The 17,164-nt window shown below is 39.3% G+C and overlaps 1 protein-coding gene across 2 annotated transcripts in view; it reads right to left on the reverse strand.

Annotated features, from left to right (window-relative positions):
- Nucleotides 1-11,413, reverse strand: part of LOC117502388 (class I histocompatibility antigen, F10 alpha chain-like) — a 30,838-nt gene extending 19,425 nt beyond the window's left edge. For both annotated transcript variants that reach the window (XM_034161417.1, XM_034161418.1), the window contains exon 1: nt 11,270-11,413. In XM_034161417.1, the coding sequence (XP_034017308.1) occupies nt 11,270-11,321 (52 nt within the window). In that variant the 5' untranslated portion in view covers nt 11,322-11,413. The remainder of the gene's footprint in view (nt 1-11,269) is intronic.
- Nucleotides 11,414-17,164: the final 5,751 nt, after the last annotated feature.

Genomic DNA, 17,164 nt, shown 5'->3' on the forward strand with positions numbered 1-17,164 from the left:
AACCAAATACCGGCATCACTGAAAGCAGCCAAAGATAACGATATGTCTTTGGGATGGTTATGAGTAATTTTTTCTCTAATAGTTAAAATTTTATTAGCAAAGAAAGTCATGAAGTCATTACTAGTTAAAGTTAAAGGAATACTCGGCTCAATAGAGCTCTGACTCTTTGTCAGCCTGGCTACAGTGCTGAAAAGAAACCTGGGGTTGTTCTTATTTTCTTCAATTAGTGATGAGTAGTAAGATGTCCTAGCTTTACGGAGGGCTTTTTTATAGAGCAACAGACTCTTTTTCCAGGCTAAGTGAAGATCTTCTAAATTAGTGAGACGCCATTTCCTCTCCAACTTACGGGTTATCTGCTTTAAGCTGCGAGTTTGTGAGTTATACCATGGAGTCAGGCACTTCTGATTTAAGGCTCTCTTTTTCAGAGGAGCTACAGCATCCAAAGTTGTCTTCATTGAGGATGTAAAACTATTGACGAGATACTCTATCTCACTCACAGAGTTTAGGTAGCTACTCTGCACTGTGTTGGTATATGGCATTAGAGAACATAAAGAAGAAATCATATCCTTAAACCTAGTTACAGCGCTTTCTGAAAGACTTCCAGTGTAATGAAACTTATTCCCCACTGCTGGGTAGTCCATCAGAGTAAATGTAAATGTTATTAAGAAATGATCAGACAGAAGGGAGTTTTCAGGGAATACTGTTAAGTCTTCAATTTCCATACCATAAGTCAGAACAAGAGCTAAGATATGATTAAAGTGGTGGGTGGACTCATTTACATTTTGAGCAAAGCCAATTGAGTCTAATAATAGATTAAATGCAGTGTTGAGGCTGTCATTCTCAGCATCTGTGTGGATATTAAAATCGCCCACTATAATTATCCTATCTGAGCTAAGCACTAAGTCAGACAAAAGGTCTGAAAATTCACAGAGAAACTCACAGTAACGACCAGGTGGACGATAGATAATAACAAATAAAACTGGTTTTTGGGACTTCCAATTTGGCTGGACAAGACTAAGTCAAGCTTTCAAATGAATTAAAGCTCTGTCTGGGTTTTGGATTAATTAATAAGCTGGAATGGAAGATTGCTGCTAATCCTCCGCCTCGGCCCGTGCTACGAGCGTTCTGACAGTTAGTGTGACTCGGGGGTGTTGACTCATTTAAACTAACATATTCATCCTGCTGTAACCAGGTTTCTGTAAGGCAGAATAAATCAATATGTTGATCAATTATTATATCATTTACTAACAAGGACTTAGAAGAGAGAGACCTAATGTTTAATAGACCACATTTAACTGTTTTAGTCTGTGGTGCAGTTGAAGGTGCTATATTATTTTTTCTTTTTGAATTTTTATGCTTAAATAGATTTTTGCTGGTTATTGGTGGTCTGGGAGCAGGCACCGTCTCTACAGGGATGGGGTAATGAGGGGATGGCAGGGGGAGAGAAGCTGCAGAGAGGTGTGTAAGACTACAACTCTGCTTCCTGGTCCCAACCCTGGATAGTCACGGTTTGGAGGACTTAAGAAAATTGGCCAGATTTCTAGAAATGAGAGCTGCTCCATCCAAAGTGGGATGGATGCCGTCTCTCCTAACAAGACCAGGTTTTCCCCAGAAGCTTTGCCAATTATCTATGAAGCCCACCTCATTTTTGGACACCACTCAGACAGCCAGCAATTCAAGGAGAACATGTCGGCTAAACATGTCACTCCCGGTCCGATTGGGGAGGGGGCCAGAGAAAACTACAGAGTCCGACATTGTTTTTGCAAAGTTACACACCGATTCAATGTTAATTTTAGTGACCTCTGATTGGCGTAAGCGGGTGTCATTACTGCCGACGTGAATTACAATCTTACCAAATTTACGCTTAGCCTTAGCCAGCAGTTTCAAATTTCCTTCAATGTCGCCTGCTCTGGCCCCTGGAAGACATTTGACTATGGTTGCTGGTGTCGCTAACTTCATATTTCTCAAAACAGAGTCGCCAATAACCAGAGTTTGTTCCTCGGCGGGTGTGTCGCCAAGTGGGGAAAAATGGTTAGAAATGTGAACGGGTTGGCGGTGTACACGGGGCTTCTGTTTAGAACTACGCTTCCTCCTCACAGTCACCCAGTCGGCCTGCTTTCCCGGCTACTCGGTATCTGCTGGAAGGGAACTAACGGCGGCTAAGCTACCTTGGTCCGCACCGACTACAGGGGCCTGGCTAGCTGTAGAATTTTCCACAGTGCGGAGCCGAGTCTCCAATTCACCCAGCCTGGCCTCCAAAGCTACAAATAAGCTACACTTATTACAAGTACCGTTACTGCTAAAGGAGGCCGAGGAATAACTAAACATTTCACACCCAGAACAGAAAAGTGCGGGAGAGACAGGAGAAGCCGCCGTGCTAAACCGGCTAAGAGCTAGTAGCTGCGCTAAGCTAGCGGATTCCTAAAAACACACAAAGTGAATAATGTGTAAATAATTTAGAGGTGATTCAGCAGAGGGAGTGCTTTAGTTAAGGCACGTGAAGATTACACTGTGAAACAAATCGTTATCTAGTTATCTAGATCAATCTAACTACGCAGATTAAACAGCTAACAGATACAGAAAAACACCGCTGTGCTCCGGAACAGGAAGTGATACAATACCGCAGTGAGAGCCAACCACCAGTAGAGGTCATCACACATGATGGTGTTTGTTTTAGTCTTTCTTTCTTTAAAATTTCTTAGATTTTAATCATTGATTTTAGGAATATGTAGGTTGAATCACCATGGAACGTTTGAGGACCATGTTGTAATTAGACTCACTGTTCATTCCTTGTGTCAGTATATTGTAGCGCATGCACGTGCACATGCAAGGAGTCATTCACTGGTGGCCTGATGCAGGTTAAACTTGTTCACATGTAAATGTCAGCCACATCGGGCTTGCAGTTGTGTTGTGATAAGAGGCCAGGCTGAGCACCTTATTTATTTAGTCTGTGTGAATGGAAGGTTTTTCAGTGTGCTATTGTTTGAATAACACCTCTAGGCCCAGAGAGCAGTGACAGTCTCCCCAAAGTTTAGCATGCCACAAACCTCCTCCCTTTGTTATATAAATGAGCCTATTCAATGAGCTGAGTACTTGCCAACACCACTCCTTCCACACTACAGAACACCTGAGAAGTAGCCTCTTTCAAGTGAGGGGAGGAATACATTGCATCCAAGCCTGACAAGTTTGGAATCAAGTTTTGGACTGGAGCAGATCTGGACATGAAATACATGTGTAATACCATCCCTTAATTGGGAAAAGATTCCACTCATCCAGCGGTAGAGAGGCTGTCAGAGAATGTCGTTTTGAAGTTGATGGAACCATTTATGGACCAGGGAAGGACTGTAACTATAGACAATTTCTAAGGTTGAATTTGTTTACCATCAAAATATTCAGCCCCAAAAATCTCATCCTAAAAAAAATTCAACCTCAAAAAAAAAAAAAAAAAGTCAACTTCAAAAATTCGACCATAAAAAAAAATATCTTGAAAAAATTTGTTTGTTAACAAACAAAAGTGGTTCATTAAGTTCAAAGCAGTTCTTCCATATATTTTGGGATATAAAGTAATTGTTGGATACAAACATGGAACTCGTAGCACTACATATACGGGTCAGGTGATGAAGGATTCTAAAAAAAAAAGCACCATTATACGCAACTTTACTTGAAATTCTGATGGAGACTTAAAAATTTCTCCACAATATACACATAAGTAAATATTTTCAGAAACAAAACTGAACAATCTATTCTTCATAGAAGTTGAACAAAAACAACATTTTCTCACTAGCATATTACTTCGAGCGAATGAACAACAAACCAACTTTATTTTTCATATCTAAGTCATCACACAATTTGTTGTCAATATATGATCAAGGCACTTGTATTCATCAATATACTTCAAAGAAACTCCATTCAAAAGAACCTCATCATAACTGCAAAAAATTCTAAGCAAACACAATGAGTGGTTAGTGCTTCATTTGTGCAGATTTGTGCTGTTTAAATTTTCATTTGGGCTGCCCTAGGTTTTGAGATATTAAAAGTTTTATGTTTGTGTGAAGATGCAGGGCACATGCACAGCATGAGCACGCAAGTGCGCTGCTCCTGCGTTCATGTACCGTTGGAAATTACAGTGCTTTTTTGTTGTTTCAAACCCAGCAGTGGCTTGTGGCAGGGACGTGGTTTTGATTTTATTTTTGGTAAAATATTTCATTGTGTCCACACAAAAAATTAATTCTGGCCCATACAATCTGCCTGAAGACACAAGCATATCAGTCTCCAGCAAACTACACACACTTCAGTCTTTTGTGCATTTGCAAATGAAAGTATTACCTGTTCAATTTTGAAAATGCTAGGTATAACATATATGCTAACTCTGTATTTTAACTAAAAGCTCTGTATTTCACAAGTCCATTTACTGTGTCTTGAAATCAGATTTATTTGAGGGTTGTAATAATACCATTCAGATGGTAAATTTGTGTAAAGGTCAGTTATTTATTTATTTATTTTTTTCAAAATACTTGTTGATTCGTTGTGAAACACCGCTGCTTTATTTAGTTTTTAATGGGGAGTACAGAATGATCTTAATACTGTTCATTTTTTAGTAAAGTTACAAAAAAAAAACACTCCACGCTCCGAAATAAACCTTCAAGCAATTGAATTTAATGTCTTATGACAGAAATGTGATTGATGAAGTAAAGATAAAGCACATTTCATTAAAAGGTAAATCATTTAGTAAAATAAAATGTTTTTTATATTTTGTCACTGGACTTTTATTTAAAAACTTTACACACAAAGGCACAAAGTCATTTCAAAAAGACCTTTTCCAACAATAACAAGGGTTGAACATCCTCAGATGTTATTATACACAGATATACATGAACACATTATAAATGTTGCAGACCAAAGACGTAATCAATTAGGGTCAAGATATGTGATCCTCTGTACATAAAACTCTTAATATCTCAGAAAATATTGCAGCACAAACGTAAAATTTAACAGCACAAATCAACACAAACAAAGCACTAAAAAAGTAGACTAGTCTGGTTCATTTTGGAGCAAGCTGGTGGATGGTGATCTCTGAATGACCTAAAAAATAATCCTTAATATCTCCAAAAGCATAGCAGAACAAATGACAATTTTAACGGCACAAATATGCACAAACGAAGCACTAACCACTCAGTATGCTTGCTTGGATTTTTTTATGTTTGGGTGGGGGGCAGCTTCACTGAGTGCATAAAAAGCTGTGTCAAACAACAGCATATGTTGAGACTTGTTCAAAATATCATTAGCAACACCATACTCAGAACAAATATCCACTAGCCTTTGAATGCCCTTCACACAAGGAGCAAAAACAAGATTGTCAGCCTACATTAAGTTATTTAGAATTACATCTCTACAGCAACAGCCAACTGGCACTGTGGTAACACAAATACTCAAATTGTTCATATTGAATAACAAGGGTGAGAGGATTGTAACATATTTAAGGAATAATATAAAAGAATTTATAAATAAACTGTCGTAATTATAAGCACCACTGCAAACATGATAAGAAATACAATATTAAAAAAAATAAATATTTAATCCATTATATGAAAAAAATAAACAAGAACTATTGTTGTTGCAATAAACCCAATAAAACAATGTTACAATAGATGTTTTAATCAACAAATGACAAACTAACAATTAGTAACTAATCGATGAAGTGTTTCCAAATCTAGCAGACCACACAAACAGATTCAGGAAAAAACATTCCCTGTTAGATGTGTTGACAAGGGTCACCATCATTTACAGGCACAGATATTCCTCAGCCATTGGAGGTTTCTGCACACAGGTGTAGTGGTAGCACCTCCGACACATGTCACAGACAGTCTGGGTAAACAAGAGCATGGAGTGTTACTCTATTCATGTATTATATGGAATCCCTGAGTCTATAGACATTTTGTTCTTCACTAATATAGCACACACACTCAGTCATCCTCAACGGCTTAGTCCACTTAAGGGTCGCGGGGGGCTGGAGCCTATCCCAGCAGTCATAGAGCGCGAGGAGGGGTACACTCAGGACAGGATGGCAGTCTGTCACAGGGCCACAAACACACAAACAAACACACTCACACCCACTCGCACACATACAGACAATTTAAAGATCCCAATCCACCTAACCCGCATGTCTTTGGATGTGGGAGGAAACAGGAGCACCCGGAGGAAACACGGGGAGAACATGGACTCCACACAGAAAGGCCACAGGCGGGAAGTGAACCCATGACCTTCTCGCTGTGAGGCAACAGTGCTAACCACTAAACCACTGTGCTGCCCCAGGACAATATATTTACTTCTTTTTTAGGAAAAACAAAGCTGAGTTATTATTTATTAGACAACTGTCTACACATTAGAGTCTGTTTACCTCAACTTAATTTTATTTTAGAAGATGATAACCTTTTCAGCAGCAGTCTCAATTATCCAGCACCTCTAATTGTAAATGAGAGTCCTGTAGAGGACAGCGCACTGTGGGAGGTTTTGGATGAAAAATATATATCAAAAAAATATTTGACCAGGGATCAAAGATGTTTTTCTATGAGGTTGTGAACCTCATTTTGCATATACCTAATGTGAAGAACTTACTCATTGTGCTTCATTGTGATCCTCCATCCCACAATAAAAAAAAACACAGACTGCTCAGATCTTCTGTTAATATCGATATATTCAACACACGCTGTTGTAGTATGTTCAGATTAATACAGTTTACATTGCAGAGTACTCATTAAATGGTTTAATATTTCTTAGGTAACATGTATGATTGACAGTGCTGAGCAAAACAGGAAGCACACCAGATTCTCTGACAAGGGAAGTGGTCATGTCCAGCCTTAACTTGTCCACTGCAGTCTGTAAGGTGTCAAGATTTGTTCCAATGACAAAATAACAATAAAAGCTCTTCTCTCTCCTTCTCCCTGTACAAATTTTCTCTGCAAACAGGTCACTAATTTGAGAAGCAGAATGACGTGTAATTATTTAAAGTACAATAAAACAAAGTAGGAAGAATACAATTCAATGAAAACTGTCATGCTATGTTTTTTGGTTTCCACAAAAAGAAAGCTCGTGCAAGGTGAGGATATGGCCCCAGATTAAATTAAAGCAATTTCACCAGAAATAGGTTGACATTTGAAAAAGCTATTGAGAAAAAACCTGAAATGTGGGCCTCTGGCACCTTATTTAACCGTGATGTTGGGATTTTTCCGCAAAAACAAAGCTTGTGCAAGGTGAGGATACGTCCCCAGATTAAATTAAAGCAATTTCCCCAAAAATAGGTTGACATTTGAAAAAGCTATTGAGGAAAAACATGAAATTTGGGCATCTGGTTCCTTATTTACCCATAAAGTTGGGATTTTTCCCCAAAAAGAAAGCTTGTGCAAGGTGAGGATATGGCCCCAGATTAAATTAAAGCAATTTCCCCAGAAATAGGTTGACATTTGAAAAAGCTATTGAGGAAAAACATGAAATTTGGGCATCTGGTTCCTTATTTACCCATAAAGTTGGGATTTTTCCCCAAAAAGAAAGCTCGTGCAAGGTGAGGATATGGCCCCAGATTAAATTAAAGCAATTTCCCCAGAAATAGGTTGACATTTGAAAAAGCTATTGAGGAAAAACATGAAATTTGGGCATCTAGCTCCTTATTTACCCATAAAGTTGGGATTTTTCCCCAAAAAGAAAGCTCATGCAAGGTGAGGATATGGCCCCAGATTAAATTAAAGCAATTTCACCAGAAATAGGATGACATTTGAAAAAGCTATTGAAAAACCTGAAATTTGGGCCTCTGGCTCCTTATTTAACCTTGATGTTGGGATTTTTCCCCAAAAAGAAAGCTCGTGCAAGGTGAGGATATGTCCCCAGATTAAATTAAATCAATTTCCCCAGAAATAGGTTGACATTTGAAAAAGCTATTGAGAAAAAACCTGAAATTTGGGTCTCTGGCTTCTTATTTAACCTTGATGTTGGGATTTTTCCTCAAAAAGAAAGCTCATGCAAGGTGAGGATATGGCCCCAGATTAAATTAAAGCAATTTTCCCAGAAATAGGTTGACATTTGAAAAAGCTATTGAGAAAAAACCTGAAATGTGGGCCTCTGGCACCATATTTAACCGTGATGTTGGGATTTTTCCGCAAAAACAAAGCTTGTGCAAGGTGAGGATACATCCCCAGATTAAATTAAAGCAATTTCCCCAGAAATAGGTTGACATTTGAAAAAGCTATTGAGGAAAAACATGAAATTTGGGCATCTGGTTCCTTATTTACCCATAAAGTTGGGATTTTTCCCCAAAAAGAAAGCTCGTGCAAGGTGAGGATATGGCCCCAGATTAAATTAAAGCAATTTCCCCAGAAATAGGTTGACATTTGAAAAAGCTATTGAGGAAAAACATGAAATTTGGGCATCTAGCTCCTTATTTACCCATAAAGTTGGGATTTTTCCCCAAAAAGAAAGCTCATGCAAGGTGAGGATATGGCCCCAGATTAAATTAAAGCAATTTCACCAGAAATAGGATGACATTTGAAAAAGCTATTGAAAAACCTGAAATTTGGGCCTCTGGCTCCTTATTTAACCTTGATGTTGGGATTTTTCCCCAAAAAGAAAGCTCGTGCAAGGTGAGGATATGTCCCCAGATTAAATTAAATCAATTTCCCCAGAAATAGGTTGACATTTGAAAAAGCCATTGAGAAAAAACCTGAAATTTGGGCATCTGGTTCCTTATTTACCCATAAAGTTGGGATTTTTCCCCAAAAAGAAAGCTCGTGCAAGGTGAGGATATGGCCCCAGATTAAATTAAAGCAATTTCCCCAGAAATAGGTTGACATTTGAAAAAGCTATTGAGGAAAAACATGAAATTTGGGCATCTGGTTCCTTATTTACCCATAAAGTTGGGATTTTTCCCCAAAAAGAAAGCTCGTGCAAGGTGAGGATATGGCCCCAGATTAAATTAAAGCAATTTCCCCAGAAATAGGTTGACATTTGAAAAAGCTATTGAGGAAAAACATGAAATTTGGGCATCTGGTTCCTTATTTACCCATAAAGTTGGGATTTTTCCCCAAAAAGAAAGCTCGTGCAAGGTGAGGATATGGCCCCAGATTAAATTAAAGCAATTTCCCCAGAAATAGGTTGACATTTGAAAAAGCTATTGAGGAAAAACATGAAATTTGGGCATCTAGCTCCTTATTTACCCATAAAGTTGGGATTTTTCCCCAAAAAGAAAGCTCATGCAAGGTGAGGATATGGCCCCAGATTAAATTAAAGCAATTTCACCAGAAATAGGATGACATTTGAAAAAGCTATTGAAAAACCTGAAATTTGGGCCTCTGGCTCCTTATTTAACCTTGATGTTGGGATTTTTCCCCAAAAAGAAAGCTCGTGCAAGGTGAGGATATGTCCCCAGATTAAATTAAATCAATTTCCCCAGAAATAGGTTGACATTTGAAAAAGCCATTGAGAAAAAACCTGAAATTTGGGTCTCTGGCTTCTTATTTAACCTTGATGTTGGGATTTTTCCTCAAAAAGAAAGCTCATGCAAGGTGAGGATATGTTCCCAGATTAAATTAAAGCAATTTTCCCAGAAATAGGTTGACATTTGAAAAAGCTATTGAGAAAAACCATGAAATTTGGGCCTCTGGCTCCTTATTTAACCTTGATGTTGGGATTTTTCCCCAAAAAGAAAGCTCATGCAAGATGAGGATATGTCCCCAGATTAAATTAAAGCAATTTCCCCAGAAATAGGATGATATTTGAAAAACCTATTGAGGCAAAACATTAAATTTTGGCCTCTGGCACCTTATTTAACCCCGATGTAGGGATTTTTCCACAAAAACAAAGTTAGTGCCAGGTGAGGATATGGCTCCAGATTAAAATAAAGCAATTTGCCTTATGCTTGGATGAAAATTGTAAAAGCTATTGAGAAGTAACTGAAAAAGTTAGGTCCAGGATTCATATTTGCCCTTGATTCTTGAAATCTTCCAATGAATAAAGGTTCTGAAAGGTGGCCACTTTGAAACGGATGTCAATAAAGTTGATCAGGTTCTATGGTGTAAATGGTAGTTCAGCCCAGGTTACATATTTGACCATCATGTCAAGATTTTTACCCCAAAAAAGAAGGTCCTGGACAAATCCATTAATAAACCTGGCCCCAGGACTAAAAAAATAATGATAATAATAATAATAATAATTACATACATACAAATGCCCATTTCATGACATGAATAGAATTTGAAAACTTTACCATAGAGATATCTGACCTAAATTAAGCAAGCGTGACATATAAGATCAGACACACTGAAGAAGTCAGTTTCAAGTCACATTTATTTTGAATATACATTGTACATGGGAATACATTTCTCATTTGGAAACATAGGGAAATATAATATCAATATCAAGAAAATATATCTTGTCAAGCATTCCAAAGAGCATTTTTTGTTCTTAGTTGTACAAGTGCTCTTTTCTAGGTAAGTGAATGACATTAAGTTATGTTGTTATGTTAATGCAAGAGATGAGACGTTGTCAAGATTCCACGTTTTTTTAGTTGACACGTAATTGTTCGATGGTCCCTAAATCAGCGACCGCTTGTGTTCGCAATTGTTGGTGTTTTCTGTGCGTCTCCCGATCATTTTTCCCTGTGTACCTCGAAACAACAGCGAAACTATCTAAAGTAAGAGCTGTGAAACTTAAGTTTACTTCTTTCATGTCATGTACGGGGTGTTTGGGTTTCACTGACTGCGTGAATGACGATTTATTTAACTGTATCCTCGCCGAATGTCTGAATATCGAAAATCAAACTAACTTCACCGCGGTATGTCAGACAGTTCATGATGATAATATGAAGATTTAACTCATATCTAAATCGAGGAAGAATAATTTCATATTTGACGGATCAATAAACTCATTACAGGAAAAAATATTGACGAAAACACGCAGACAGTTTTCTTATTTTGTAAGAACGTCCCAAAAATAAACAGTGAATAATTGGTTCCTTGAAACAAAACTTCATATTTAAGGACACAAAATGTCTGAAATCATTTAAAACACCTCAGATAAAGTAAAAATAATTTCACAAATATGTGACGCAAGAAGAAAAATAAAGGCGATCCTTCATAAAACATACAACCATCAGTATTTTTAACAAGTAGCTCCTGAATATACAGACAGAATAATGAACAGTAAATCTTATAAATCAAACCTAAAAACACAAAATGTCGACATCATTATTTTTTTAAATAATCTAAATGTTGTTTAAACTCACCAGCTGCAGCTCTTTGTGCTCCAAGGAGAAACAGAACAAATAAGATGTTCATTTTTCGCTTTAACACGAAGCTTTGACAGACTGACGAAGAGAGTTTAGGATTTTGAAGTTAAACAGAAACAGAATCGGCTTCAGAACCGACGACGATCAAAGGAAACAGAGAAGAGTCCGACGTTGTCCTCCGTCTGAGTCAATCACAATTCAGGCTGAGCCTCGCGTCACTTGTCTCTGGGTAAACCGGATCCACACAGGTTGCGAATGAAAGCGAAAGTGTTTTTGTCTTCTTTTAGCCCACAAAAGTGGTTCTTTTGACCTGTGACCTCTTCAAATAAACCAGTGTCGACTCTTCATCACAAGTTTGATTTGTCTGTGAGCTGAGAACAGTCGAGTTCTTTATGGATCCACTCGGATCCTGGTTCAATTTTCACTTTAAGTCTGTGTGTGAACACAGGAGTGGATCCAACTGAAGCTCTTCCAGTTCTGATTATGTTCTGAAAATGTTCTGCTGAAAGTGCTTTTAAAATTGTCTTTCCTGTCACAATAATTTCTTTGTGGCCTCTCTGATTCACCATGTAACCCACCGAGGGGTCCAAACCCACAAGTTTACGTTCATATCATCTTTCTTAATGCACAAAATTTCTACTTTAAGAACAGAAAACGTAACGTATATTACTATAAATGATAACTTGTGCTGGTCAAAGTGTTTCAGTTTGAATTAAATGAATCAAACTGGTGGTCAGTCTGAGCTTCATCCAGGTCGTCTGCTCGTGAACTGATATGAAGCTGTGCAAAAGAAACATTTAACACCACTGTTGATGTTTGAAACCTGAAGCTGTTTTTTTTTTTTTCATTTTTTAGATGATGGGCCCCTGGACACGGACGCCTTAAAGCTATTTTTTATTGCATTTCTTCTTCTCGTTTGTTAAAATTTGTTTTGAATCTATTCACATGTTTTCACTACTTGTTGATTTGCATGATGCAGTAATTGTGCAGGATTCATGAATTATGCATTTGGTCTGTGGTGCAGAATTCCTTTGGAACTGTTTGTCTCTCTCTCTCTCTCTCTCTCTCTCTCTCTCTCTGTCAGTTGTGGTTGGAGCTTTCTTTGCATATGTTTTTTCATGTGTGTATATTTGGTGTTATGATCCATCTGTTGGGAAAGTGTAGGTACACGGACCCACAACAGGGGGCGCAAATGAACGGACAATGGAGTAGGTCAAATAACAACACTTTACTGTTGTGAATGCGCACAACAAATACAACAGATTACAACAATGGTCAAAAAGTCAATTCACAAAGATGTCGTGTGGGCAGGCTCGAAGATAGGAGACATCTGTCCAAAGCAGAACCGGAACCACACGATTTCCTCCGCCACCAGACCCCGGGAATACTGGAGCCGCCAAGTCCCGAACTCCCAGGTGGCCACTGCCTCCGCGTGTCGGACCTGGTACTGCTGGCGAGGAACAACAAACAATTAAATGTGGGCGCGTTTGCACCCAGCAATCCACACGGCAGGAAAACTACCTCCACCTCTCGTTGAAAAAAGAAACAGATTATCTGCCGTCCAAACACACACAAGCAAAAGATATTCCTGTCACAGTCAGATGAGAACGTTACCTTCCAGGTAGAAACGATATCTCGGCAAAGAGGTGGAGACGTCGTCCTGCTGATGTACTCCTGCCGATCAGATGATTGGTAACAGCTGTTGCAGGTGATGCGTGACAGCTGTCACCCTGGCTGCTCCTGTGAGGCGGCTGCGCCCTCTGGTGGTGGGCCAGCAGTACCTCCTCTTCTGGCGGCCCACACAACAGGACCCCCCCCCCTCAACGGGCGCCTCCTGGCGCCCGACCAGGCTTGTCCGGGTGGCGGCGGTAGAAATCGGCCAGGAGGGCCGGGTCCAGGATGAAGCTCCTCTTCACCCAGGAGCGTTCTTCAGGTCCGTACCCCTCCCAGTCCACCAAATACTGGAAGCCCCGGCCCATCCTACGGACATCTAAGAGCCGCAGTCCAAGCCGGCTCGCCATCGATGATCCGGGCAGGAGGTGGTGCCGGACCGGGAGTACAGAGGGGTGAGGTGTGATGGGGCTTGATCCGGGACACGTGAAAAACGGGATGGATCCGCAGTGAGGCCGGAAGCTGAAGCCTCACTGCGGCTGGACTGATGACCTTGATGATTTTGAACGGACCGATATACCGGTCCTGCAGTTTAGGGGAGTCCACTTGAAGGGGTATGTCCTTGGTAGACAACCACACTGCCTGCCCTGGCCGGTACGTAGGGGCCGGGGTCCGCCGACGGTCTGCATGGGCCTTCGTCCTCATCCGGGCCCTCAGCAAGGCAGAACGGGCGGCACGCCACACCAGAGCAAGAATTTTAGCTGAGGAAGCTTCTGCAATTTGAAGCGAAACTTCCTCGCGTCAAGCAACCCAGTCCAGTCGAAGATTCAAGCTTCTTTACTATGGAAACCACCTGGACAACTGAGAGCCTACACAGAAACTTTAATCCACAATGTACACGTTGCAGTGTTAGAAAATGGCCAGCAGATGGAGCCAAATCTATTCTTTAATGTTTTATTATTATTATTATTATTTTTATTGTCGAGCTGCATGGAATTGGACATAAGGGAGGAAATCCTTCTGGACTTAATCCTGATCCTGAATGTGGAGTCAGACTGTTGTTCCACTTCCCATGATGCATCCTAGCTCATGCAGACACTCCTATTACATTCCTGTCATGGATGTTTGGCAACACTTTGTCACTGGATGGAACTCTGAGGTTTTCCAGGAACTTTTTTGTTCCCACAGGAAACATGATGTCTGACAGCATCATGAACCCTGCAGCAGCACAATCCTTCTGTTTTACATTTACATTTCTATTGTCAAATTTGTACAGATTGCATTGATTTTTTTTCTTAGTTATGTTATTTTTATGTTTTGTTTTTTATATTCTTACAAATTGATATTTACATATTTAATTTATTTTGGCATTTAGCTTTTACAACATTTTAAAGGTTATTTTTGCTGCACACCTTTATGAATTCGTTTATATTTTCCTTTCAGCAATGATTTTGCTGTTTTTAGCTGATCTTTAAATGTTTATCTGGGCCCTCTCTGTACCTTTCCCCACACATATTACACAATATAACCACAATTCTCTATTTATTGCAATTGGTAATTCATTAATTCTACATAATCCTTCTGTTATTGTTATTTAAATTTGTCTAGAATCACATTAGATTGTGGTTTTTAATTATTTAAAAAATTATTTTGTTTAGTTTAATTATATTATTATTATTATTTAGAAATGGATTTTACTTTGGAAGGTTTTCGCTTTTTCCCTCTTATTGAGACGTCATTATACTTAATTTTATTTCAAATGTTTTATTATTTTAAATAATGTATCATGATGTGTGCTGGGTGTGAAATGTGAAAGTCAGTGTTTCTCTCTCTCTCTCTCTCTCTCTCTCTCTCTCTCTCTCTCTCTCTCTCGTTCTCACGTGCACGCGTGCAACATGCTCGCGCACACGCACTCTATGTATCTTGGAGCTTGCCAGTCACGTGGCAGTAGCATTGGGGGAAACCGGTGGGCGGAGTCAGTGACCTATTTTTGGCCAATCGGAGCCCTGCTCGTGCGGTTAGTGACCTAATTTCAGCCAATAGCGACGCGGCAGAGTCGCCGGTCGGCAACAGACGGCGCGTGCCGCTGCCATGTGCTTCTTCTTTGCAGAGCACGAGACACTTTACAGGTGAAAAAAAATTTCAGAGCCAAATTTCAGCCGATTCTAATCACCTCAGCATTTAAACATCACCAACAAATCATTTAGAAGCCGCAGTGTTCCAACCCGTTTTAGTTTCCTTGTACGTTTAATTTAAAGATTTAAGCCGGTAGTATGTTACGTTTTCACGCAGATTTGTGTAAAATGTCACACGAGGTCAAATGTTTATTTAGATTTTAAATCAAAGTAAGAAAATACGTTTTCCCGTGTTGTATGACGTAATCAAGAGAAAAAAACATTGAGGTTTCATGAAAGTATCTACTCTTTATTATTACACACATTTTTAATCTTTATATGACAATACGACATGCAGAGAGCGGCGTGATGCGTTCACTGTTCATCAAGGAGGAAATAGCTTCGAGGGACGTGACTTATGACGTTGTTGCAGCAGCAGTTGTCTTATGCCATTGGCTGAAGTCGCGCTGTCTGTTTGTGCAAGTATATGTTGCATTCAATTTTAAGAGTGGAAATAAGACACCCCATCTAACCCCCTCTCTCTTTATTTTTATTAAGAAAGCATGTTTTATGGTTAAATATATATATATATATACACTGTTAATATACTTATTAATATACAGTTATGTTATTAGTATTAGGTATTTGTTTTTATTAAGTTATTGTTAATCTTAAGATTCCTGTTCTCAACAGTCTGCTCTGCGTGCGCCTGATCCCGTCTGGTCTCAAAAGCATAGTGGGTCTTGGGACGTACTTGAATGGGAGACGTCTTCGGAATACCAGAGGCTGTGTGTGTTTCTCCAGTTAAAGCTGAAGTTGTGTCAGGAAGGGCATCCGGTGTAGAATTTATGCCAAATACCAGTGTGGATTGGCTGTTGCAACCCTGTACAGACGGTAACAGCTGACAGGACAGCAGCTATTCCTGTTATCTTTATTCATACCCAATCTTTTCATCAAACTTTTTGCAGTTCAATTGAATTAATGTATCCTTTCTATTAGTAAGTCCCGACAGATGTGCCTTGTTTTCACTTAGGGTCGCCACAGCAGATACAAGGATGATCTGCATGATGATTTGGCACAACTTTTACACCAGATGTCCTTCCTGACGCAACCTCACATTACATGCAGAAATGTGGCAGTGGTGGGGTTTGAACCGGGAACCTTCCGCACTAAAACCAAACACACTAACCACTTGGCCACCACCTAACATTTTCTGCCCTACTCCAATTTGATAAAAACAATAATAGTAAAGCCTTTTATTATCATTGAATATATATATATATAAAATTAAATTCGTCCTCTGCTTTTAACTCATCCTAATTACAGTTAGACACAATCCAACCACTAGGAGCAGTGGGAAGCCACAGTCTTGCAACCAGGGACCAATTCCAGATGTGGAGCTGTTGCCTTCAAGGGCAAAGAAAGAAGCAGACCCCAAATAAACATGTTTTTGATTGTGGGAGGAAAGCGGGGTGCTCGGAGGAAACCCACACAGATATGGGGAGAGCATGCAGACTCCACACAGAACGGCTAGGAAGCAATCACACAACCTTTTTGCTGTGAAGCATCAGTGCTAACCACTAAGCCAACATACCGCCAAGGTTGGGTAGGATTACTTTGAAAGAATACATGTGGATTACATGTATGTATGTACATACATTTGGATTACTTGTAATCTGATTACTTTTGGATTACATTTCAAAGTAATCCTACCCAACCTTGCATACTGCCCATGGTGTAATGGTTTCTGTTTTAGCTTGGACTAAAGCTTCTCATATTTTACCAGAATATATACATTTTGAGTAACCATGTTAAAAAGCAAAAGCATATGCAGGTAAAAACATCATCTTTGGTGGAACAATGTCGAACACAATTAACAAATAGACAAAAACAACAGAAGCTTTTTGTGACATGTTTAATTTGATGAAAACTTGTTGAATAGTTGATTCATTAAAAAAAAAATCTCAACTAACTCAAACGGGTGTCATCTGCTTATCTGCACGCACATTGCTGAATTTGAACAATATATTTAAATTAGTACCCTGTTTAAATGCGTTATTTCAACTTTAAGGCAAGACATGACTGGATATCATATTTACCAGCTTTTGGAGGAACAGTGAACGCACCATCAGTGCACTTAGGGCAGAGGAGGAGGCGTTTACGAGAG

Source organism: Thalassophryne amazonica, chromosome 20 (assembly GCF_902500255.1).
Source record: "Thalassophryne amazonica chromosome 20, fThaAma1.1, whole genome shotgun sequence".
NCBI classification, from domain to species: Eukaryota; Metazoa; Chordata; class Actinopteri; order Batrachoidiformes; family Batrachoididae; genus Thalassophryne; species Thalassophryne amazonica.